Source organism: Nelusetta ayraudi, unplaced genomic scaffold (assembly GCF_046127955.1).
Source record: "Nelusetta ayraudi isolate G7.1 ecotype Tasmania unplaced genomic scaffold, CSIRO-AGI_Nayr_v1 ptg000011l, whole genome shotgun sequence".
Lineage (NCBI taxonomy): Eukaryota > Metazoa > Chordata > Actinopteri > Tetraodontiformes > Monacanthidae > Nelusetta > Nelusetta ayraudi.
Genome location: NW_027466061.1, coordinates 18,515,105 through 18,539,403, shown reverse-complemented (window position 1 = coordinate 18,539,403; position 24,299 = coordinate 18,515,105). Strand labels below are relative to the sequence as shown.

Genomic DNA, 24,299 nt, shown 5'->3' with positions numbered 1-24,299 from the left:
CTGTTATATTATACACGTCGAGCTCTTATGTTGAAATTTGATGTTATTTCATATAGGCCATATAAATTATATATAAGTTTTAATCGTGCCATAAAATGTCTTTATACTTACATTTTACTTAAATTTTGACTTTCATCTCACGATCTCCCATTTATTTCTCTGTAGCGTGGCCCTGTAATCCACTGCACAATCCAACGCCGCGACAAGCAGAGGTCAGAGTACATCGATAGGTTCCCAGCGTGTTGTTGCAGCGTCATTCTGTTTGAATGAAGTTCAGATTTAGCCAACTCACGTCCCGGTTGTTTCAAACAGGAAAATACTGAAGAACGAAGAGGCAGCACAAAAATGCCAGTGTTTACAGGTATGGGATTGTTTCACCGCAATACATGCTCTTGTAGTTTGGAAACGTCTAGAACTAGATTTCTTTCATGTGCAGGAATGTAAATTATATTTAGCATGCTAGCTTAGCTACAGTTAGCGTTATGTACTGCTAGCATGCTAACGACAGAAACTCTTGTCGCCTGGTACGACAATATTACCAATTTAGTGAAGTAACAAAAGGGAGACTTTTTCCGTCTTGAAAGTATGTTGGTGCATCTTATTAGAGCTCTTGCGTTTTTATTTTTATTTTTAGCCTTTGCTATCGGGCATTTGACAAAACTAACAGTCACTGCTGCTAGCTTTGAGTTAGCTCCAGTCGCTACACAACAAGTCATGTTGTTGTTAGTTTGTCCACTGCTTTTGCTAATAAGTTATTCACACAATTCAGCCGGGTTCTGTTGTAATCCTGTGATTTTAATGATTTTACAGGTGCAATTCACTCCGAACATAATAATAATAATACTAATAATAAAAATAAACTTGTTAGCGCAGCACGCCCTGCATCTCACAAGTTGGCACTTTTAAACCTTTGTTTTTGTGAGCAATCTAATGAGGCTGGCAAAACCGAAACAATAGTTATCTTATAGACAGTCACTCTATGAGCAAAATATTGATATTTTTCATTTCATTGGAACATCAGTCAGTGTGAAGTTGATAGCCTCGACTTTGTGCCTTTGGCTCAACTGTGCGTACGGCGTTAGCTGCCTGAACTCTGGCTGTTTTGGCAGCTGCGAGGCTGCGGAATACCCTTTGATTGGTAAAGTGATACATCGATGTTTGCAATTTAGATTTATTTCCCCAAAATTATATATCGGTCTAGAATATTCTTGCCTGCCACTGAGGGGCGCGGTTATATCCTCGTGTTTTTTTGCGTTCTACGGAGGCTCTATCTGACCAAACAACGTTTATTTATCAAAATGGCGACGGCAATAATAAAAATAAATGTTAATTTTCTGATACTTGAGCATTGGTTTTATACCGTAACGACTAAACATGTAGTTTCATAACAAATGTACGTTTGTGTTAACCTGGTACAACTTGTACACACGCTTAAAAATTATCAACAAGTATCATATTCCAATATATGCACACGTCTACTAAATACTGAACAAACATTTTGATATTCAGAGCAATATTGTATGATTTGATATGAAGTTGGAATATCAAGTAACAACTTAAACAAGTGAAATGGGATGGCATGGTGAGATTGCGCTACCTGGCCTGAGTCATGCATCGCTACTGTTTGCACGCCCTAACCGGCGTACACCTGTCTCGTGCTTTCTTCCAGTCAACGTGAAATGGGGCAAAGAGAAGTTTGACGCAATCGAGCTGAATACTGAGGAATCGCCCATGGTATTCAAGGCTCAGCTCTTTGCCCTGACGGGAGTGCAGCCGGCCAGACAGAAGGTCATGGTGAAGGGAGGCACTCTTAAGGTACAAATGTAAACGTGACATTTCTCTTGGTAAGCGCAGTAAAAAATATTTTCATCATCCGGGCCCGACGACAAATTTCTCTGTGATCCAAACCAATGACGACGACTGCTTCATCTCTTTCTTATTTTTATTCTTTCTATACTGGTGAAAAGCTACAGCTTGTGCGAAGAGTTACTGTCTTGTCATGCACATCCTGTGCCTCCAGGAGATACTGTACTTCATGAGTTACTGCTTTATTTCCAGCTCTACTCTGTCACCTGCAACAGCTCACTATCTCTTGGTACCCTAGCAACGGGGGCCCAGAGCGAGGCCGTTGCAGCCTGTGTCTGGGATCGCTTGCACTTTCCCAAAACCTCTCATCTCTCTCCTTCCTCTCCTGTAAAACATCTTCACCGTCTCTGTCTCCTCGCACTCGTCACTGTGTGTTCCTCAGAATTCTGATATACGTAAAAGACTAAAGATGAAGCAGACAGTACAGTCATTTTCCATTACACTCGCTTTTATTAAAATTGATTTGTTTGCCAAACAAAATATTGGCCAGTTTCTTAATCCACCGTTGTGTACGTCAACAACAACAAAGGCGCCATCTCAATGTTGTATCTATTGTAACCACGTTGTTCTTTTTTTTTTTTTAATCTTCATTCCAGGATGACGAGTGGGGAAACATTCAGCTGAAAAATGTGAGTTGTTCAGATGTGTTTGGGCAACAAGGATTTCTTGGCTGGCCGGTTATTAAAGTCAGCATAGGAAGTGACTGCGTCTGCTCACGTGTCTTCCTTGTGTCGCAGGGGATGACCCTGCTGATGATGGGCTCAGCAGAGGCTCTGCCTGAGGAGCCTGCTGTGCGACCCATGTTTGTGGAGGACATGACTGAGGAGCAGCTGGCCTCAGCCGTGAGTCAGCCACAAGATTGCCAGTGCAGGCCAATCAGACGCGGCGATTACAGTTTTCTCTTTCGACCCCATCAATTAAACATGTTTTCCATGGGATGTTTGTGATGTTGGCGGCATGATAATAAGTGCATCCATTTGTCCAGTCGACATTTGTGTTGATCTCCAACATGGTTCAAGATAAAATGCCAACACTAATATTTAGGAAGCAGGAGCTACTTGAAAGGGTTTAGTCCACACATTTAATGACTACTTTTTAAAATGTTGACAGGACAAAGCCGCTCAGTGCTGATGCAAACCTTGCAGTATTCAGGAAGATAGAAATGAAAAAATGTTTTTTTTTTGTTAAGTGTGAAATGGCTTTGCAAACTAAGCTTCTTCTGCAGTCGAGGTCGACCGACTGTCTATTTGAATGAAAGCAAACTGTAACTAAGCACGACTCAACTGTGTTTTATTGTTTCTAGATGGAGTTGCCTTGTGGCTTGACAAACCTCGGCAACACCTGCTACATGAATGCCACAGTGCAGTGTCTGCGCTCTGTGCCGGAGCTCAAAACGGCTCTCAGGAGGTGCGTTTTTCTGGATACTTTTGGTGCCGATTGTTTCCTTTCTGTCCGGTCCTGGGATAACAGCTTGTCGCTGCAGCGCTGACTTCTGTGTGAATGCAGCCTTACTGCAACCTCGCTGCTCTTTGATCTTCCCCTAGGTATTCTGGTGCCCTGCGATCTTCAGGAGCAAATGCACCATCACAGTATATCACAGCAGGTATTAGCCCTCGCTAATCCTAAGTGCATACATTTGTTACGCCTTGATGCATTTGAACTCATTGAACTTTTATTTGCGTCGTCAGCCCTGCGTGACTTGTATGAGACCATGGAGAAGACCTCATCGAGCCTCCCGCCCATTATTTTGCTGCAGTTCCTTCACATGGCTTTCCCGCAGTTTGCAGAGAAGGGCGATCAGGGGCAGTACCTGCAGCAGGTGAAAAATGCTACAAATCTACGCACCTTTCTAGCATTTACATCACTGTCCAAATGTGTGCAATGTAACTGTCTTCTGCATGCTCTTGCATGTTTTGTTCCCTCAGGATGCCAACGAGTGCTGGCTGCAAATGGTGAGAGTGCTTCAACAAAAATTGGAGCCACTTGAGTCAGAGACGCCGATGGAGGTAATTATTCTCGCCCTGTTTTTCCAACACGGTGTAGACTTCCAATGAAGTTACGTTTGAACTAATGATTCTAGTTATTGCACCGTCTTTCCATCTACAGACAGAGTCTGAGGGAAGTGCTGCTGCTGCCTCCACAAAGAAGAACTTCATCGACCAGTATTTCGGTGTAGAATTTGAAACTTCGTATCCTTGTGATATACATGATAATTTGATCTTCAACTTGTCAACCAATTTACAACAATTTCAACCAATCAATCAATCAATTTTATTTATATAGCACCTTCCAACAGCCAAACAGTGCACAAGGTCCTTTCCAGAGTAAAACATAATAAGAGCAATTACTAATAAAACCTAGTTAAAACACAGCAATACAGTTTAGTTCTGTTCCGTGTTACAATTTTCTGTTCAAGACCCAACCAGGGTGTCTCAGCTCCGGGCAGCTTTCCTTGACTCTCTGACTCAGGATGAAGTGTACAGAGTCGGAGGAAGAGGAGCCAATAAAAGGCAAGGAAAGCCAGCTTCAGCTGAGTTGCTTCATCAACCAAGAAGTCAAATACCTGGCCACAGGACTGAGGCTGGTAAGGGTCGAGACTAAAAGTGCTGTACCAGAGTGGCTTGCTGAGTGCTTTGTGGGTCTCCCAAGCAACCCGTGCTACGTCTCTGCCTCTTTCCCCTCCAGCGACTGCAGGAAGAAATCACTAAGATGTCTCCAACCTTGGAAAGAAATGCCCTTTATATAAAATCTGTAAGTCTCCCTCACCGTCGCTAATCTTTACAGCGATATGTGAAACCTTGAGTTTAAAATGCATTTCCCCTCTAAAACCCTCCAGTCCAAACTCAGCCGCCTGCCCGGCTATTTGACTGTTCAAATGGTCCGGTTTTTCTACAAAGAGAAGGAGTCCGTCAATGCAAAAGTCCTTAAGGTCGGCCTCCAATATCCGACTTCCCCCTCAAGCGAATTATCATTAACATTAAACTTGGAACTAAATGTCTTTTTTTTGTTTCCTTCTGTGGCGAAGGATGTCAAGTTCCCTCTGATGTTGGATGTCTATGAGCTGTGCACCGCAGAGCTCCAGGAGAAGATGCTGCCCCTCAGGTCTAAGTTCAAAGAGATGGAGGACAAAAAACTTGAGAAACAACAGCAGAAGGTGAGGCAGAAGGTTTTTCCTGTTTGAGTTGCTCGACAATAATTTCCGTTTTATACTCAACAACATTGCCTCTGTCTGTGTTCTTTAGCTGACGAAGAAGCCCGACAAAACAAAGGAAGTCAAATATGAAAATTTCTCCTTCTCTGATGGTATGTTGAGCCATTTGAAATATACGGACTTCACTTAAACACCCTCAAAAATGTTATATCGAATTTGTTTTCAGTGCTTGTATTATTCTGGACAACAATGAAAACCATTAGCTCACTGTTGACAGCCTCCCACAAAGAATTGATGCTTTCTACCATTACACTTTTTATGCACATATTTGTTTTGACGTTTCATGTTTTAGGTAAAAATACATTACGAGGACCTAAATATTATGTAGCATAAAATAAATTGTCATGTCATTATTTCTCACAAACATCTTAATGCTTTCTTGTCGTGTTGGCCTTAATTTCCTACAATTAAGGAAAAAAAAATAAATCTGAATCCTACCGTGCAGACCCAGAGCAGCAACAGCATTTTAAACACAGTTTGCCTCCTCCAGAGCTTCGCCTTTCACTGAGTCACGAGCTGGGTTTGAAGGAATGTTTATCTTGCTGCAGACTTGGGCTCCAACAACAGCGGCTACTATGACCTGCAGGCGGTGCTCACACACCAAGGCCGCTCCAGCTCATCGGGTCACTACGTGGGATGGGTCAAGAGGAAAGAAGGTAGGACGGCGCTGAGCCCCCAGGACATGCCGCTGCATGAGATGAAGTGAACATGACGTTTCCTACTCTCTTCTCTGCCTCTTGTTAGACGAGTGGTTCAAGTTCGACGACGACAAGGTCAGCGTGGTGTCTCCGGAGGATATCCTACGACTGTCTGGAGGCGGGGACTGGCATATAGCATATGTTCTACTGTATGGCCCCCGGCGGCTGGAACTACTTGAAGAGTAGCCAGACCACCGCATCCAACACACGCATCCAAGATTGCCATTTCCAAGCACTGCCTGCATCCATGTGCAGTGAACCCGGTGTCTTTAAAGAATTTGATGACCTTAACTTTTGTTTTTGTAACCAATGCAAATGCTTATAAAATACTGTCAAAATATTCAACTGATGTGAGCTTTGGGGGAAAGGATGCAGAGAGATGGTGGGAGGCTCCCTGGACTGGACCCTTGACAGAGGTTTTTCAAGTCTGGCTCCGCAGCTTCATTAAATGTTTTATACACATTGTATATTTTTTAAAGCCTCTGATAAGGTGCTCATATAATGAAAGCGACATTTCTCAGTAGTAATTTAATCAACTTGTTACAAAAAAAAAGAAAAAAAAAGCTTACTCGAGCTGTCGTCCTCGACATTCTGCTTCGTACCAACTCGGCACATATTGGATCTTCACGTGCACTGTAAACACTCGCGCCCTTGTTCACCTGTTGGCCCTCTGGGAGTTTTTGGTTCAATCTCAGGTCTTTTCTTAAATGCTTGGCTCGCAGCATCTCCTGGAATTGTTCTACAACATCTTGACAAAGGAAGGCCTCTGCCAAACCTTCATTGAATGCTTTTTTTTTCCCCCCCCCATGGGATGTGAGCATGCAGGGGTAGTAAGTTCAGAACACGCTGCCCTGGCTGTGAACTGCCTGCAATTAAATAAAGACTTGAGATTCAACTTGTGAGTGTATAACTCGAGCCTTGGACGATGGGGTTTAACACACTGATGTCTGTGCCGTTCCAAAAACATTTCTGTGCTTCAGTTTGTCCCTCAATGCAGATCGCGCCAAAAGTGACACCACTGTGTAATAAGTTAACTGATTGCTTTCATTGGTGGTGAAAATAATAAAAAAACCAATTATTCCAACTCATGTGGGATTGTGATAATAATGCTGACAGGTGTTTTGTTAGAAAAAATGTATTTAATAGGAATTTTTACACTGATGAAAAACAAAATTCAACATAGTCTACATGTGGGGAAAAAATGTCAAATTTTTTTGTATGAAAAAGGGACGAGTGACATTAAATTGGGACTTTTTTTTTTTATAAAGTAGGCAACGCTTGATATTTTAAGCCTCATTGAGGCCGTCCGCAATTTGGCCGAATCCTGCTGCGTTGAGAGCGGCGACCAGGTTCTCCACAGTAGCTTGAGGTCCTTCTCGGTCCTGCCAGGCCACCAGCAGCAGCTTGGCCTGCATGTCCACGTCTTCGCTGTCTGTTTCGATCTCCCGCATCTCTGCCGCCTTCACCTCCAGATGAGAGGCAAGTGTCTTCCACTGAGCGCCCAGCTTGGCTGCGATGTCGTCCATCTGCTGGTTAGTCACAGTCTTGCTCTGTATGCTTGGACCTGGACACAGGAGGATGATGAGGTCAGAACACTTGGACAGAAATAGACCAATATGGCTTCTTGGCAAGTCAGCCTTTCCCATAAAGGCCAAGAGTGTTTCTCCACACGGTCAATTGAATATTTAGAATTAACACTTTAATGAATCTTGACCATTTTCTATTGTAAAGAAAATTTTGAGATGTGGGACATTTTATTTTTTAAAAGGTCCAAGCAATCGCTGCCCAGCTCAAAAATGAATTTGCTGAATTAGCTATCGTAGTTTGAGGTGCACTGCATAAAAAGACAGGACCGAGGCAAATCGCAGACTCACTGTCATTGCTGTCTTTGAGAAGATTGTCTCCGTTGTCATCGTCGTCATCCTCTCCCGTCTTGATCTCTTCTGAAGGAATGTCCTTCTGCAAGCGTTGTAGAAAAGCCAAGGTCAGACTAGCACATCGCAGTCAACATGGATCTCTTCTAAAGCCATACGCAGGTTTTTAGCAACTCCTCACCGGCAGCTCTTTGGCCAGTTTGCTGACCATGCTGTCCAAGTAGTCTGCCAGGCTCTTAAACTTCTGATTGGTTGGCTGGAAAAAGTGTGGACTCCTCCTGGACAGGAGCCTCAGGGCACGCCAGCCGTAGTTTGGGTTCCGCACGACCCTGTGACGATGTGCAGGATGAGTCAGAGGAGTGAGACACCCACAGGGAGGCGAGAGAGGAGCCAACGACTTGGGTCACACATACTTGTACTCGTCCTCCACCATGTTAGCAGGGTCAGCCTGTTCAATGGCCTCTGCGAAGAACTCATCCAGTGACGGCATGAACTCCCTGAACAAAAACATCATCACATGTTCAATGATGCATTGCACACATTTGTCTTTTTTATTTCACCAAGGTTCAGTGAAATACTGACCTGCTGTCTGACTTGCAGGCCTCCATGTTGTCATGATTCAGATTCCACAGTCGTGTCAACTCATCACTGACAAAAACAAAACAAAACAAAAAAACAAAACAAAACGGCTTCCAATTATTCTATTCTTGGGGGGGTGGGGGGGGATTACTTTTAAATCGCAACCCTGCATTCATTTGACCACATACTTTCCCATGAAAATCTTGCGGTCTGGTCCTTTTCCTAGGAAGTCTTCTGGAGCTTGTCTTTTCCTGGTGGGCCTTTTGGGTTTGTCATCAGCTGACCTGTTTTAGTGGAAAAAAGTAAAAACACCGTCATGCACTCGGTCCACATCTCAAAGGAAGCCTCTAGCTTTTGTCATCCTGACATACCTTTCTTTGACAAAACTGGGGCAGCCGTCATTTTTCCAGCCATTCCAGTTCTCCTCGGTGTCGAGGATGTGCTGTTCAGCGATCAGACGATACATTTCACTGACGGTGTAAAAGGGAAGTACCGAGAAGCTTGAAGAAAGACAAAGTTACAAAGGCCAACCCACCTCAACCATGGTGGCAAACTTGTCTCCATCGGGGGGGATTTCTCGTAGAAGCTGGTAACAGGGATTCATGAAAATGAAATGAAGGACAGCGGATCGACCGTCACAACAGGTGAAATAAGCGTGTTGTCTAACCACTGACCTGATAAACTAGTTTAGTTGTTTCCTCAATCCAGGCAGACTGATCATCATTTAGAATACAGCCGGAACTGTGGAAGGTAAAAAAAAAAAAAAAAAAAAAAATTAATAAAAACCTGCTAGACAACCGATGAACTGCTTTTTTTGCTTACGAAATAAGGGGTGCGATGCAGTTTACCTCTTGAACTTGACCTGACCCTTGAGGTACTGGAAGAGGATGAGGTACTGCAGAAGAATGTGCCGCCTGAAGTTGCTGTCACTGAGCTGCAAGTCCATCAGCTGGAAGAGAAATAGAAGTAGAAGGATATTAGCAACTTCCTGAAGAAAATGTGTGCCTTCAAATAAAAACGTTCACTGGACAGGACACCAGTGCAGACATGGAGACCCATGGCATCAGCCTCTCACCTTCTCACTTGTTAGAAACTTTGCAAAGTAAACATGCTCCCCTCCAGATGCTCTCAGGTCCTCCAGCTTCCTCTTAGAGGCTTGCATGTCATCCAACTTGTAGCTCTTAAATACTGCCAAGGTCTCGTCGGAGTACTGCGCATGACACAATAATATATTGACATTGTCAGTGTCTAGCAGTGAATGGAACTTTTTCCTCATTAAGGTGTTTTACCTTCAGGAAAGTCATCCAAGAGAATTTCTCGTAGCACTGCAGGGGGTTCCTAAAGTAGTCCTGCAGAGTCCAGAACTTTCTGTACAAATTGTAGTCGATGGGGATGGAACTGGAAAAAAAGGGCAGAATTTGAAAATGGATGCATGCGAATAGAGCATATGTTGAAATAGATCTACTTAGGCTTTACACAATCACGATTTTTGTGCTGATCATTGATCAGTGAGTTTAAATAAACCGATAACCGATCACGTGAGGAGCAATATTTAAATTACTTGTTTATGTACTTATATACTTCCGTGCTGTTTCCCCGAGTATTAATAAAGTTGTTTGCTTTAACATCCGTTTCGGAGTTTGCTTTTATTTTTCTTTCTCCGCGCTGCGTTTCTTGAACTCAACATGCTCCTCCGTGTGTATCTTTTCCAAGTGCCTGATTAAATTTGTCGTGTTGAAATTTTTTGCCGACGTTCCCCCGCGAGGTACTGTAGCGTTGCATATATTGCAGATAGCTCGTGCTATGTCTGTTTCTCTCACTTTGAAAAACTTCCACACCTCCGACATGTTTGTTTGTGTCGCCCATGGATGTTGCCGTCGTGAAGATTCAAATAAACTTTATTGTCCGTCACATAGCGACAGTACTCAAAACAGGAAGAGGCACGAAGACGAAAATTAAGTTTTTTGAATCATGAATCATTAGCTCTCGGATACAAACAAATAAACACGTCGATGCTGTGAAACTACTTTGGAGTGAATGAGACAGATGAAAAAAGTTTCAACACAACCACGACGTCATTGATAGGATCGGTGATTTATGACATGAATCCCCATCACGAACATTTAAAAAAAAGCCAAATATCGGCCGATCCGATATAGCCGATATGATCGGTGTAAAGCCGAGATCTACTTCTATTCATTTAAAATGGAAAGGTGAAGGCTTCATACCACGGTGCAGGGGCATCATCTTCTCCCATCTCTCCTTCCTCCACATCCATACCCTCCTCCTTCTCTTCTGTGTGCTACAGCCACATGACAAAAAGCAGAAAGGTTAAATCCCAACGTTTCCCTTATTTTCGAATTCAATTCAAAATGTAATTTATATAATTTACCTTATGGCCAAGGGTGCTCTCTTGTTCATTTTTGTTGAACACTGTAATATTGTCCAAGTTAAACTGGCTCTGTAAGTTCAGACCTGAGATAAAGAGAAATACAAGTATTAAGAAGTGACTGGATGAGCCGAGTATAACAGACATGGGAATGAAATATTCAAATGATCAAACAGGTCGTGTCAACATGATGCAACGTGCCACAGTATCCATCAGTCAGTCTTCTTTTGTTGCCTGCAATTACAAGTACATTTTTGGCACTCTTGTGAAGCGAGTTCCAGTAATTCCTACCTGATTTTTCAGACAGAGGGAAGAGTCGTGCCAGGAAGAGTTGGATGCGCCCACAGAACACCGTGTTCTGAGATTTTGAAAGCCTCCTTAGCAGATCTGCAAATTGTGACGTGTTACAACAAGCGGCTTCCGAGTTTTAGTGCATACCTGCACAGAAACACCTGGACACTTAAACACTTACCATTGCACATCCTCAGTAAGTAATTCTTCCCAGCAGTATAGAACGAGTTCTATTAAAAAAAAAAAAAGACCAGACAAAATAAACAAATGAATATAATTGTGCTGGATACCTTTTCTTTTTATACAAACTTGTTATTATTATTATTATTATTGTTATTATTTACCGATTTCCAAGTGGAAACATTCTCCTCTACAAAAGAGAATATTTTGTCACACAGGTCAAGAGGAAGGCAGTCCAGAACATCCCCCAGCAGGACAAAGGGAGTAGTAGCTGAGCAGATACCTGCATGGACAGAATGCGGGTGAGAAGACCACATGGAGGAAGCAGCAGTAACAGTGGAATCTTATTTACATTAGAATGTTTTACACGAGTGTGACTGCAGCACGCGGAGAAAACTTAAAGCCTTAATTATGTGTGGTGCACCTCGCACTTTAGAAGTCTCGTTCCCTACTGCCTGTTGCTTTCCAAAGACCTCCTGCTATCAGGCTACACCAATTAGGAAAATGCTGATAATCTTAGAATGTACTTTTCTAACTTTTATCATTTCCTTCTCGATCACTGACTGCAGGAGGCATATTCACAGTAAAAATCGCTTTCAGTTCAGATGACAACAAACCTTCAGTCACTGCATCAATGCTGAGGTCAATGAGAGACAGGTAGTCATCACAGCTCGCCTTTTGCTCAACCTACAAATAAAGACAAACAGGTCAAGACTATAAACTACAACTGTAACATGTCTCTTATAATTCATTATACTTACGATAAGATCTCCGAGAACACTTCGCAGAGCCTGGTCTAGGGTAGTCTTTTTCTCTGACTCACTGCAACCGACAAGACAAGAAAAGTCACAACACGCATAACTAGCATGTGCACAGTTTGCGTTGAGGCAGGAATACTCACATCCCATCGATCTGGTTGAAAGCATTCAATAAATGCTTGCCAGGTTTACCGGCCAGGGCATGTTTGGCAGACGTCTGAAGGCGTGTGATTGGGGTAAGGAGAACATTCGTAAATATAAAATTCACTGTTAAGACTTAGCTCGCTGCTAGCATTTGCTAAAAGCACCGAGCACTAACACAACAGTAACAGCAAGCAAGCCCTTTGTCTGGGTAGAAACTTCAAACCTTGATATGATGTAATACAACATATTAGTCTATGTAAAAAGAAGCGAATCCAAATCCGCGACTACTTACTGTGAATTTATCCTTAGCGTCGACAAAATTGAATAAGGACGGCGACATCTTTACAGTTTTGCAACCGGAACTTTCACGAATTGTCTTCCGGGTTAAAGGCTACGCGCTCGCTGAGTTGAGTTGCATGCATAATAGACCGGATTCCTGATACAGCCAGAGTGAAAATAGTGACAAAGGAGGCACTATGTACATTCGAAATACAGTTAAAAATATATTGTTATTCATTTCTAAATGTAGTTCATTTTAGAGAAGAACTAAGTAGAAGTCGACCCCCTTGCGTTAAAATGAGGAGAATTTAGCATTTTGTGACGTTGTGGCCAACCGGAGGCTCCATATATGCAACAAATCATTATCAGTGTAATTTCTTTGAAAGTCCAAATAACCCCGCGTCTAGTGTTTGGCAAAACTATAGCGTTTATTTTCTACTGACACATTTTTGTTTTGGCCCTTTTTAATAGTCTCAGGAGACGATGTCAAATGATACCAGAAGGGGGCAGTGTTGTACACTTTATGATATACTGCCATGCGTCTGCTGGCAGACGAGCGATTGAAAGTGAGTTTGTCCCGTGCGACAGATCGTGCATGTGACGTATGGTGTTTATCTTCGTTGGGTTATATGTGCATGTTCACACCTCGTAAACATGTTATTGTGTTAACATGGTTCTCATATACGTTGTTCTCTTTTGAGACAGCTTTCAAAAGAACTAAATCAATTAAAAGAAAAATCAACTAAGTACTACTACTACTACTACTACTATTATTATTATTATTATTATTATTATTATTATTATTATTATTATTATTATTAATAATAATAATAATAATAGCCGTCGTCATTATAATAATAATAATAATACTAATACAACTACTACTACTACTACTACTACTACTACTAATAATAATAATTATTATTATTTTAAGGTAAAATAAACTTCTGAACTCTTGAGAGGAAGTCAGTGTGCTTGCACAGCGAAAAAAAAATCAGTGGGCTTTGTGTGTGGCACATTCAACAGGTCTTGTGATGACAGTGGTTGAAAATGTCCTTTCCAACTGAACTGTGTCGAGCCGCAGTGATAGAAATACTCTAACTCTGTAATCCGAACCTGCAATTCTGATGTCACAATTTCATTGTATAAAATGTGTAATGTCAAGAAAGGTGCTTTTTCTATCCTGGTTTGAGTACCACAGTGACTAGGACGTCCAACTGCATAATGATACAGGCCTATTGTGAAAGTCGTCTCAGAGTTTCTGATACTTGTGTGTGTAACACTGTGTGTTGCATCAGTATTTATTTCAGTATTTAGTTAAATTGACACAATTTTGTCTGTACGTAGTTGAAGGCATGAGGCAGCATGAGGCAGTTAAAACTTCTTACTGAGATTGCTCATAACAAAATATACAAAAATACTATTAATTACTCTGTTGTTGACCTGGATTTGGTTGTTAAATCCACTAAATCCAGTGTTTTATTATTTAAACATTGATACTGCTGTCATGTCTGTGTATTGTAGTTTGCCTCTAACATTGGCAGAACTACACAGAGCTTTGCAGTGCTGTTCTGTCTATGTTTACCAGGCAGGTCGTCGTGTCAGGACCTCTAAAGCGGTCTGGCTGGATGGACGGTTTGCCTTTTGCACGCTCTGACAATTGTTTACAGCTCTTCAGTTGTAAAGGCAGTTAAGCAAGGCAAAGGTGTCATGCTGACGTTGGGGGGAAAACGCCAAACCGTGAAAATGCAGGCCAGTAGTGACACATAGAAAGAGCTGAGGAATACATTTCTTGACGTCTGTGTGATTGCACCGGTCACAAAAAGGAGAAGTGTTTTACCCTGCAGTTTTGATGCGGTGCCTTGTTCCTCATGTGCACAGTCTATGGCTTAGCCTGACCCAACTCCCTCTAACTGACGCAGCGTTTATTGAAACGGTGCCAAAAACTGATGAGAAGCAGAAAGGGAGTGAGCATGGCGAGTGCCTCTTGGGTTGCAGATAAGAGCCGGCATCAGTCACTAGTGGAGTTGAGCTGAGGGGAGGGGTTAAGTAGTCCTCAACTTGACTTTTCCTCTGAAAATGTTTTTTTGGGGGGTGCTTATGAACTTAAATATACACACATTTCCTTGCGTGTCCAATATTTGCCATCTGCAGGAAATATTAGATATTAAGGAGGACTTTCATGGGACTGAAAAGAGCAACTCTCAGCTAGATAATTACTCAGCCCAAAACTCCGTACTTATTGTTAGTTAAACCAAACTGAATTCTTGCGTTTGTTTTGGAACTATTTTTCGTTGTGAATTAATATGCATGAGCTCTGCCAGGAAAGTGTTGTCTTAAAACAACAACAACATCAACAACCAAAAATACCTAGAAATAATAAATGTCTAATTACAGTCATGGTTCTCCTAAACATTTATTTATTTATTTCTCTCTCTCCAGGATCATTCATTTAGATCTCCATTCAACGTTTTAGAACTATGCAGCAATAACTTTGATATTATAAGGAGAAAATAAATGACACTTCTCTTTTATGACAGAATCTACTCATTGGATGAGTGTGGCCATGATTTAAGGGTGAATATAGTACTTTCTAGTCAGGTCAGCATAAATCAGCCCGAGCCTCTTTTCTGGGTTGTTTGTTTTGTTGAGATCAAGATAATGAGCGGCCCACTGAACTCCCTCCCTGTGCCAAGTGATCAAGTCAAATCATCTGATGGGGGACGATCTCAGACAAAAATGGCCAACTGCAACAAAAAGAGCTTTGTCCATGTTGTTGAGGCCATCATGAAAACAACAGGCCAACCACAATGCTGTGACCCATGAGGTTAAACACACAAAGGAAGGAGATTTAATACTGGCAACCGCTGCACTAAACCGCTCTCTGAAATTCCACGATAAAAAAAAAAATGAAATTGTCTGAATTGGTGTCGTATTATATAAGCAAGATAGCCCCCTCAGTGCAGCTATGGCTCGGTGAAATAAGTAAGAAAGCAAACTGACAGTTGTGATAACGCACAGCAGAGCAGGGCAACGTTCCTCACTGAGGGGAGGAAAACCATAAAGAATGATGTATGCATTCAGTGCAGATAAATATTATCGGAGCAAGTGTTGTTAAAAACAATAAAATGTGTTGATTCATGCACATGCATTGTAGATCCTTCAGTGATGTCCAAGTTTTTATTCCTTCCCTCAACATTAGATAAATGGCCCTTTGTGAGACAGTGTCATCACTAATAGTGGCCAACCATATTGCAAACAGCAGATCCATGTTTTCAGATACTGTAGAAAGTTGATGACACAGTGTGACTGACCAAAAAAGATACGCCTTGATCCAGCGAAAAACCCACTTTTGTATTTTCTTTCTCCTGTATTTCATTTTAGTTCAGTTTAAAGGCAGATGGAGATTTACATTTTGGGGCCATTTTTCAGTGATTTTTACCCACAGACTCCAAAACTTTATTTGTCCTACGCAAGATAACAGCACTCGACTGACAGAAGCCTTGACACTTTTGTCTCAGTTCCCAAAAAGATGTTGTATAAAAGAGCCAAAAACAGCAATAAATAGATAACAACTCAAGGTTGAAAAGTGATAACAAATGAAAAAAATAAACAACGCCCCTTAATTTTTACCTGCGTAGCTGTGCCATAAAGGGACGCAACAATCTAACAGATTAGCCCTGTCACAAGATGCCATAAAAGTATTTGGGATATAGCCGTTATTGTTAATGATCATCTCTCTCTCTCTCTCTCTCTCTCTCTCTCTCTCACACACACACACACACACACACACACACACACACACACACACAACACACAAAACAATGTTGGGAGTGCTCAAAGGGATGTGCCTTCAAGCGTGGCAGTTATCTTGCTCCCGATTGGTACCTGAGATAAAAAAACAAACAAAAAAAACCTGCATCTACTTTAACGACTTGGACTGGATTGCCCTCCAACTGCGGGCCTTTTTGTTGAGAAATGTTCAGCTATGGACTTTAAAGTCAGTGGAAAGGTTATTCAATGATTAGCCCGGGGTGTGGGGATCACAAGCCACGAGACGGGACGTGTGAGAGGACATTCTTGTGACACTGCCAAACAGGAAATCTCCATGATGGCCACTTCTTGTCCATCTCTACCTGCGTATGTAATGTACTTTCATGCACTATTACCTCATTAACATCCTTTTGTTGTTTCACTACTCAGCCATATTTGGGATTTCTGCCAACAGACCATGAATGGAAAAGTAACTTATACAGCATGTACAGTATGTTGATGGAAAGAACACAAGGACAAAAACATCTAAATAAATGTAAATAAAAAAAAATAAATCTAATAAAGCATGTTACTCTGGCAGACGTAAGGCATGAGTAAGAATGTGCATTTATTTGAGCTTCTGACATAGTTAAAAATAATAATAAAAAAGAAATTTAGTGGAAATAGATTTCTTTTATCATATATTGAAAAAACATGATATAGGAAATTAAAACTAAAGAACATGTCAATTACAAACCACATTGAATGCATACGCGACAGTTGGGTGTCACAGCACGACGCTCACTTGGGCCACTGACTTGGCCCGGGGCTGCTGTTGCCTTCTCTGGTTGTTTCAGCTGCATCGTTCTCATCCTCCGGCCCATAAAGCAGGACGTGCCTGCGCCTACTGAGGTTATGTGATCGTGGACACAGAAGGAAGTCGTAGATAAGAGCCGCTGCTATGCCACCGCACATGGGTGCCAGCCAGTACACCTGAAATAAGAGACAAATGCTTCAGCTATGGTGTGTTGTGTCGACAGAATAGGTGCCATTAAAAAAACAACAACAAGTCTTTCAGAGATTTAAATGTATATTTGCTGACGCTACCCAGTGGTTCGGCATTTTATTGCGTATCACGGCTGGTCCGAAAGTCCGGGCAGGATTAATACCACATCCAGTGAAACTGATCTGGAAACAGAAAACTCAATAATCAATCAATCAATCAATCAATACACTTTGTTTCTTTTGAAGGTAAACCTACAGATGAATTCAGTTTGAGTGACACAGATGAGTTACTCGGCCGAATTAGCTTTTAGAATATGTTAGACTGTGTAATCAAGCAGTGAATCACCAGTTGCTCATGCCTTGGGTGTTATCATCACTCTTTCATCATTATCATTGTTTTTTTGTCTGTGATAAGACAATACATATAGTTATGCTTCTCACTCGCAATTGCTCGTCTCTGTCCTTCCAAACCTCCACAAGACACATTTCATTAGTTTGTATATTGTGTAACATGACAAAAAATGCAGCCAGAATTCGTCACAGACTTTTTCTATTTTTTCCCTGAAGTCGATGCATGGAAAGTTAATTAGTGGCAGATTAATGATACAAATAACTTTAATGTGAGTTTGTTTCAACACCCAATTGGCTGCTGTCACTTATTTGCTCTGCCCAAAGTCTTGTGTTCACTTACAGCTGCAAAGTGCCCGAGTCCCACTGAGAGTCCGATAGCCAGTGGTGCCGATCCTCTCACGTCACTCCGCCGTTTATCAGTCACTGCTATCACGCAGAGAACCAACTGAAGGGTGGCAAGAAACTCGATGACAAAGCCTTGTCCCACGGTCACGTTCAGCTGCAAGAGATGAATATGTTAAAATGCAGGGCAGAAAATGAGGCAGCTCAGGCTTACACCATACAAAGCTGTCCCATCACCTCGTTGACGCCAAGGGGCCTGCCAGGTGCACATGCGTTCACAATTGCGCTGGCCGCGACCGCTCCGAGCATCTGGGCCAGGATGTAGCAAACACAACGTAGGGCGCTGATCTGTGTGCAGACCAGCAGGCCCAGACTCACTGCTGGGTTCAAGTGCGCTCCGCTGATGTGGCCCAGGCTCTGTGCCAGCGTGGCGATGGCCAGCGCAAAGGCCAGCGTGATCTTTATCTCCATGGCAACCTTCTCGTTGTGCAGGCTTCCTCCGGCGATGGTTGAAAGGCAGATGGATATGAACAGCAGCATACCGACAAATTCTGCCGCCACAGCCCTCCAGAAGCCCCAGGTTTTTATTTCTGTCATGTCTGCCTCCAAAGTGTTTGACGTGTCAAACCTAACTCGCAAGCGATTCGGTATTTATAGGGCAGGCCTGAGTGCAGAGGGAGGAGAAAAGAGAAAAGAGGAAAAAAGATGCAAGGCAGTTAAATTCAGCCACAAGCTGCAGTGACAGGTTGTAAAAATGGTTCCATCTGAAAGTGATATGCAGTTACACTTATTCATACTTTATGACCATTATTCAACTTCCCCCTGAAGAGGGCTGCTGATTTAATTTTCAATAATTGATTTCCGACAGAACAGTGCTGGTGTTGGACTTGTCTCTGGATGCCAGCAAAAAAAACTAAAATTAAATAAAAAATAAAGGTACTAAAAAGCTGCAGGCACACTAGCAGGCAGAAGAATTAATTGGCACACGGGAGAGATGGAAAGGCATATTTTGGAAACATGAACGGGAAATGAATTGACATCCTCACAGTAACTACCAAAGGACGACAGTGAATGATCCCGGGTCTTAAGGACTGAGCTGGGCTGACACTACATCCTGTGTAACCAATCCCAGAAATGGGGAATTAATCTCCAGAACTAAGTAGAAGAGAAGTCCAGTTGCCTGAATTCACAGCGTATAGGATGTAGAGGTGTATAGGAGGAGCACAAATCCTACAGCAGAACCCTGACATGGGCCTGATTTTTTGAGCCAAAAGAGGAGAAAAATACATATTTCAATATCTACCATCTCCTAGAATGAGGATTAACTGTAACTAAATCTGCTGATGAGAATGTAAAACCCCTGGAAACAAAAGCCAAAGGCTTTCATCTTGTCAGCACTCTCTGGTGGTGAGAGGAGGCCTCGTCTTTGCTGGAGGACAGCCACAGAACGGCAGCGATGATTAAAACCTGGCATTTAGATTTGAACAATACTTTGGCCAATGAGTGAGTGACATTCACATGGAACCGGATCAGGCTGCAGCCAATTCCACAAATACCACTCAATCTGAGCACTACATGACATTCATTAAGGGGATGATTTCATAGGACAATTGGAGACGCATGGGCTCCACTTTACCTTGTTGACACCGAGTGAGTGTGTGGCGTCCTGATAGTGTGCACAATGATGCTGATGCTGACGTACAGTTTACTCGTTTTAATTTCTAGATTCGGATTAAGACAGTATTACAAGTATCTGCTTGCGCAACAGCTACAAGACAAAACATTTTAAATAAAGTCAGAGATGTTCATGCCAAAGATGTAGGTAGTTGTAGCTGTTCTGGTTATTTCTTGGCAATGTTACCCATTCCATCCAAGCAAATGAGCAGCCCAATCCACCGCTCCACCCTAACACTATTGCATTGGCATTAGGAGGTTTTTAATTTCTCAGATAAGATTGGCCTGATCCAAACATCTTCATGAGATTTTTGCCTACTCTGAAGATGACCTTATTTTGACTGAGGTGATGATGAGCTGCTGTGTACAAATCAACACTTAACTCAGAATAATGCCTCATCCTGCTCTTACTCATCCACCCTCCCTTCACTCAACGCTCTATCACTGATTGATGATCTCTCTCTAATGAATGGTTGAGACACACTTGAGGTTCCTGCCGCGTAATAGTCTGTTTTTCTTGGCCACTCTGGTCTCAGTTCTTGCTTTCTTTAGGCGCAATGCTCATGGAGGAATTGTTTTGATAAAGGGTTATACAAATAAAGTTAACTTGATTTGAACAGCTTCATGATAGAATATTGCTTCTGTTGCCAGCCGCTGCACTCCAATCTAAGCTATTATGTAGAAAACGGCACTGAGGAAACTCATGTTACGGCTGGCCAGGAGGCCCAGGGTGATGGCAGCATTTAGGTGGGGGCTGCTAATGTGACCTGCTCACTGTGCTAAAGTAGCTGCCACAAGGCTGAAAGGACAAGCCACTTTCATTTCCTGGCCTGGATGAGATTGATTCTGCCATTCCAAGAAGTGCCCTCCAAAACAGCCAATTTTTAACATGGCGAAGCAGATTGCATCAATCTCATGCAAACATAAAGGTTTGGGGCGGGGTACGGTGGCAAAGTCTGTGTGCACAGGCGGGCAGCCAGATTGAAAACACTGTGAATGACATTTGCCAGCTGATCTCAGGTGTGTTGCTTTAAAAACTAGTCATGGTTAATTAGAAACAGCTGAAAGAGAAGCTTGTCAAGCAGCATGAAACGACCTCCACGTGTTCCTGCGGTTTTCTGTACTTTTCCACTTTAGCCGAGCGCCATGCTGCCCTGAGCGTTATTCACTTAGATCACTGCTACCTTGTGTGGGGTTGAAAAAATTTGGTGACTAAAAAAAAAAGAACAAATTAAAAGAAGAAAATCAGAAATCTTTACATTTACATTTGCATTTAATACATGTCATGTTACATTTTAATGTGTCCTACTATTTGAAGTCTTGCCAAACACAAATCTCCCATCCGTCCATCAGGTAAAAACCCATAGATTTTGATTAAAAGGCAGGAAAAAGCTGGAAGGAGACGATGCGAACAATCCTTCCATCATGTTCCATTGCGCCAAACTGATGCTTGAGATATTAGCTTCTCTTATTTGGCCTGCAGCTATTCTATTCAGTGACGCAGGGTTAACTTAACTTTTACCAAAGCCAGGATGAAGTAAAGAAAAACTATACGGTCAACAGAAAAAAAAAAAAAAAAAATCTTTTGGTGCCATTTTTTTTTCTTGTAATGGGAACTATGCAGCATGTTGTGATAAAACTGCCACTATCATAGAATTCACATTAGTCTTTTCAGCAGCTGTTGTTTACAGCTCGTATTAGTCTTCTTGTTCATCTGTGGTTTTTAAGTAACAGTTGCTTCGGTGATGCATACCTCCCACCCCAAAATTATTATTATTAAGGGAAGTTGACTGGAAGGGATGAACAATAAACTGACCAAGAACACTATTTGATGTTGTGAGAAGAGTTGAAATATTCACCTCTCTCATTACAATACTATATCCAGCCTGTTCTCTACTGATATATTTATAGACTGAAACATTTTTATTATTTTGGTAAATCAAATGCCTGTAGCCAATATTGATATTCCAATAGCCTATATTGACAACTGCAGTTATGGAGTAGATCATGTCCGCTGAGCTTGTCTGTACGAAAAAGCCTTGTCACCTTATTTCAAAAGCACTCCATCAGCAGAAACATGCTTAAACGTAGATACATTCTAGTAATTCATTTTCAAGATGTTGACAGGTTTAAGCAGCGAAGGATATGGAGACACAAGCAGCGTTTTTCCAATTTTCTCCACAGCAGGCAAACCGGTTCAGCCGACATCAGTGACCTTAACTAATTCATCACTGCTGCTGCTTGCTTATCCGCTTTATATAAAAATAAACAACTACTTGCTTGGGAGGAGTTCATTCAGTGGGTATCTCTGTGAAATGATGAACTAGCAAACAGGGAATGATAAAAAAGCATAAGAATTGGGATCAATTTCGAAATGTTTACCAGGGTAAACTATGTTTAACAATGACGCTCCATGATGGAATTACTTGGCCACTGAAACAGAGGGCATGTGTGTGACAGTGAGGCTGCAGCGACATGACTAACAAGGCTGAGGTTACCATCAGAAGGATGGTGGAGCTTGGCTGCGGTGGGAGATTTTGCTAAAAAACAAGCAGAAGCCCTACGGAAACATGAGGGCAGCAACTTGTTAACAGCTACTTACAGGGGGCAGGCGTGAGAACAGGCATCTCACTTTGGGCCTCTGCTGCTGCTGTGCTGTTGCTGCATTGCAATCAAGAAATGCAAATGACAGCAAGGCAGCAAGTACGTAATGGAATCCAGCCAATTGGTCAGTCCCAGCAGGTTCAGTGTCCTCAACCTGGCAAATTGTGTGGGCTTCTAGGCACTTTCTACATTGTCCTGAATTTGTGTTGCAGTACCCATTTTAAACACTTGTCAGGCACATTCTGTAGAAGATATGTGATAGATACTTCATGCCTGATGACATTCTGCAAGTCTTTGTGAATGGTATCCTGAATGGTCTCCTTTTTAGATCGCGTGTTCTATTCTGGGCTTGTGTCATGCAGGGCCGGCTCCACTGAGGGCAACATCAGTCAAACGCATATGTCGAGGAAGTTGGACCTTTGAATTTACAACAAGGAAACCAGCCTCCCGTGCTGCGTCTCTGTATGAATGCACTGACGGGTTAAAAGGTCACCCTGCTTCTGGTCCTCTTGTCACCATAGAAATCAAAGCATCACCTTTGACTTGAACAACAATGCTCCCACCCAGAGAGAGGAACACACCCCTATTTCACTTAATCTAAGACTTGTTGCTTTACCTCCACCCCACACACACCCCTTCATGTTTTAATGGATTTTCCTATTTAACCAAATTATTGTTGTTATCTCCTGGGAGAGGACTAGGTTGTCAAGTTGAGTTTGACAGTGTGTGAGTCTGTTTTTTTGGTATGTCAGATGATCAGCTTTCTTCCTTCACATTAGTACTTAGCTCTAAGATTTCAAAATCAAAGCACACGAACAAAAAACAACACCCCAGAGCTCATCCTAGTTTATCAATATATATTATATATTATTCTTGATCCAATTTAGCAAAATATAAAATCATATGTATGTAATTCCTCAACACAGGACATTTTCAAGACTGTTTCATGTCTAGTTTTTATGTATTTGTTTTAATTTTGGAGGGAATAATGTGTGGAATGTGGTCCCACAGAAGCATAAAACTATAGAAATGCAAGTGCACTAGGATTTATTGCTGCACTTTGTCAACCGTAGCTCAAGGATAATAGGATGAATTTAGAACAGAAATGCAGCCATGCAGACATGCGAACAAGTCAAGTATATAATCAATATGTATGCTGGTCTGTTGGGCAAAGCCATGCAGTGATACTCACGACTTCAAAGGGTTTCCACTTCCCACTGCTCAAAATCGGCAACACACTTTCTGAATTGGAATTAATTTAGCAGCGTCCATTTCTCAACAAACTGAGTTAGGATTCAGCTGTTGAACTTAAGCAATTTGACGCGACGTTCACCCAGTGTTTGTGTTCAGTGTTTGTGTTGACAGTGGATTTAGGGACAGACAGTGCACACTACAAAAATTAAATGTGTACTGCAGGGGTGGGGGTAATATGGACACTATTACTACGACAAACTACAACTACAAACCTGGCAACCTGGATGAAATTAATTGAGGCTACCTCTCCCAGCCTGGTTGTGTTGTTCTGCATTAGAAATCAATGGTGATGTTCACATGTCTCAGGTGTAAAAGCACCTTGAAGACTAGTTGTTTTGTGACTTAAACCCAAACCCTGAAGTTGTTGCTAATAGCACAGCTTGCTACAGAGTTACTAGACAGCAACTAATCTTTATGCATATCTGAACTTTGTTTGGAAGTTGTGAATTTTCTACGTCCAGCTGCTGTTTTCCCTGCATGTGCCGGGTAAGGTTACCTTTTGTTAAGGTCAAATGACGAGGATGTAATTAATTTAATCTTTCAGTTATGAAATGTTGATGTGTCCTTCTAGAAAGCACACTCACTTTAACTTGAACTTTAACACCCCTAACCCCCTCCCCGGCCCCCTTTGTTTGCTTCACCTATTAGATAATAACTTCCCCTATCACACTACGATCAGCGTTTAGTTGACCAGTGATTACGACTTTGGCTGGTGAATTGTCCTGACATTGAGAAACACAATTGCTTAAACAAGCTGAGGATTGCAGAACTTTGCACACGTTCTTATCGGATAAAACCAGGGACTGGATTACTGGACAAGCCTCAGTGTCCTCAGAGGTCTTTAAACAGGCCCATTTAACTGCATGCTTGATGAACTGTAGGGATTTTGTTTTCAGCGCGTTTGCTATTCATATTTTTATTGTCTGACCTTTCTATCATCTCTGATTGTGGAAGGGCACCGATGTGAGCCCTGAAGTTTGAACCTTCTTGGAGTAAAGCAATGGTGAAAAACCACTAGACCACCATGCAACCTTGTTTTTTTTTGTC

General features: G+C 42.0%; 3 protein-coding genes across 3 annotated transcripts; 1 reads left to right on the top strand and 2 right to left on the bottom strand.

The window, feature by feature from the left end:
* The first annotated feature begins 207 nt into the window (after nt 1–207).
* usp14 (ubiquitin specific peptidase 14 (tRNA-guanine transglycosylase)) lies at nt 208–6,859 on the top strand. Its single transcript, XM_076021644.1, has 16 exons — nt 208–361; nt 1,670–1,815; nt 2,463–2,495; nt 2,604–2,708; nt 3,170–3,273; nt 3,411–3,469; nt 3,555–3,685; nt 3,792–3,872; nt 3,973–4,055; nt 4,336–4,450; nt 4,552–4,617; nt 4,703–4,795; nt 4,892–5,020; nt 5,109–5,169; nt 5,626–5,733; nt 5,822–6,859. Exons 1-16 carry the CDS (start codon nt 346–348, stop codon nt 5,959–5,961), a joined length of 1,470 nt encoding a protein of 489 aa, XP_075877759.1. The 5' UTR covers nt 208–345; the 3' UTR covers nt 5,962–6,859.
* A 35-nt stretch (nt 6,860–6,894) lies between these two features.
* thoc1 (THO complex 1) lies at nt 6,895–12,428 on the bottom strand. Its single transcript, XM_076021643.1, has 21 exons — nt 12,283–12,428; nt 11,990–12,063; nt 11,850–11,910; nt 11,706–11,775; nt 11,253–11,371; nt 11,090–11,138; nt 10,909–11,004; nt 10,621–10,703; nt 10,457–10,530; nt 9,518–9,626; nt 9,304–9,438; nt 9,077–9,177; nt 8,903–8,969; nt 8,764–8,814; nt 8,600–8,670; nt 8,417–8,512; nt 8,232–8,297; nt 8,063–8,146; nt 7,831–7,978; nt 7,650–7,734; nt 6,895–7,339 (listed from the first exon to the last, which is right to left on the bottom strand). Exons 1-21 carry the CDS (start codon nt 12,328–12,330, stop codon nt 7,062–7,064), a joined length of 1,965 nt encoding a protein of 654 aa, XP_075877758.1. The 5' UTR covers nt 12,331–12,428; the 3' UTR covers nt 6,895–7,061.
* A 3,174-nt stretch (nt 12,429–15,602) lies between these two features.
* LOC142885299 (aquaporin-1-like) lies at nt 15,603–18,353 on the bottom strand. Its single transcript, XM_076021639.1, has 4 exons — nt 17,958–18,353; nt 17,719–17,877; nt 17,130–17,210; nt 15,603–17,015 (listed from the first exon to the last, which is right to left on the bottom strand). The coding sequence occupies exons 1-4, from the start codon at nt 18,315–18,317 to the stop codon at nt 16,824–16,826; spliced, it is 792 nt and encodes a 263-aa protein (XP_075877754.1). The 5' UTR covers nt 18,318–18,353; the 3' UTR covers nt 15,603–16,823.
* Nucleotides 18,354–24,299: the final 5,946 nt, after the last annotated feature.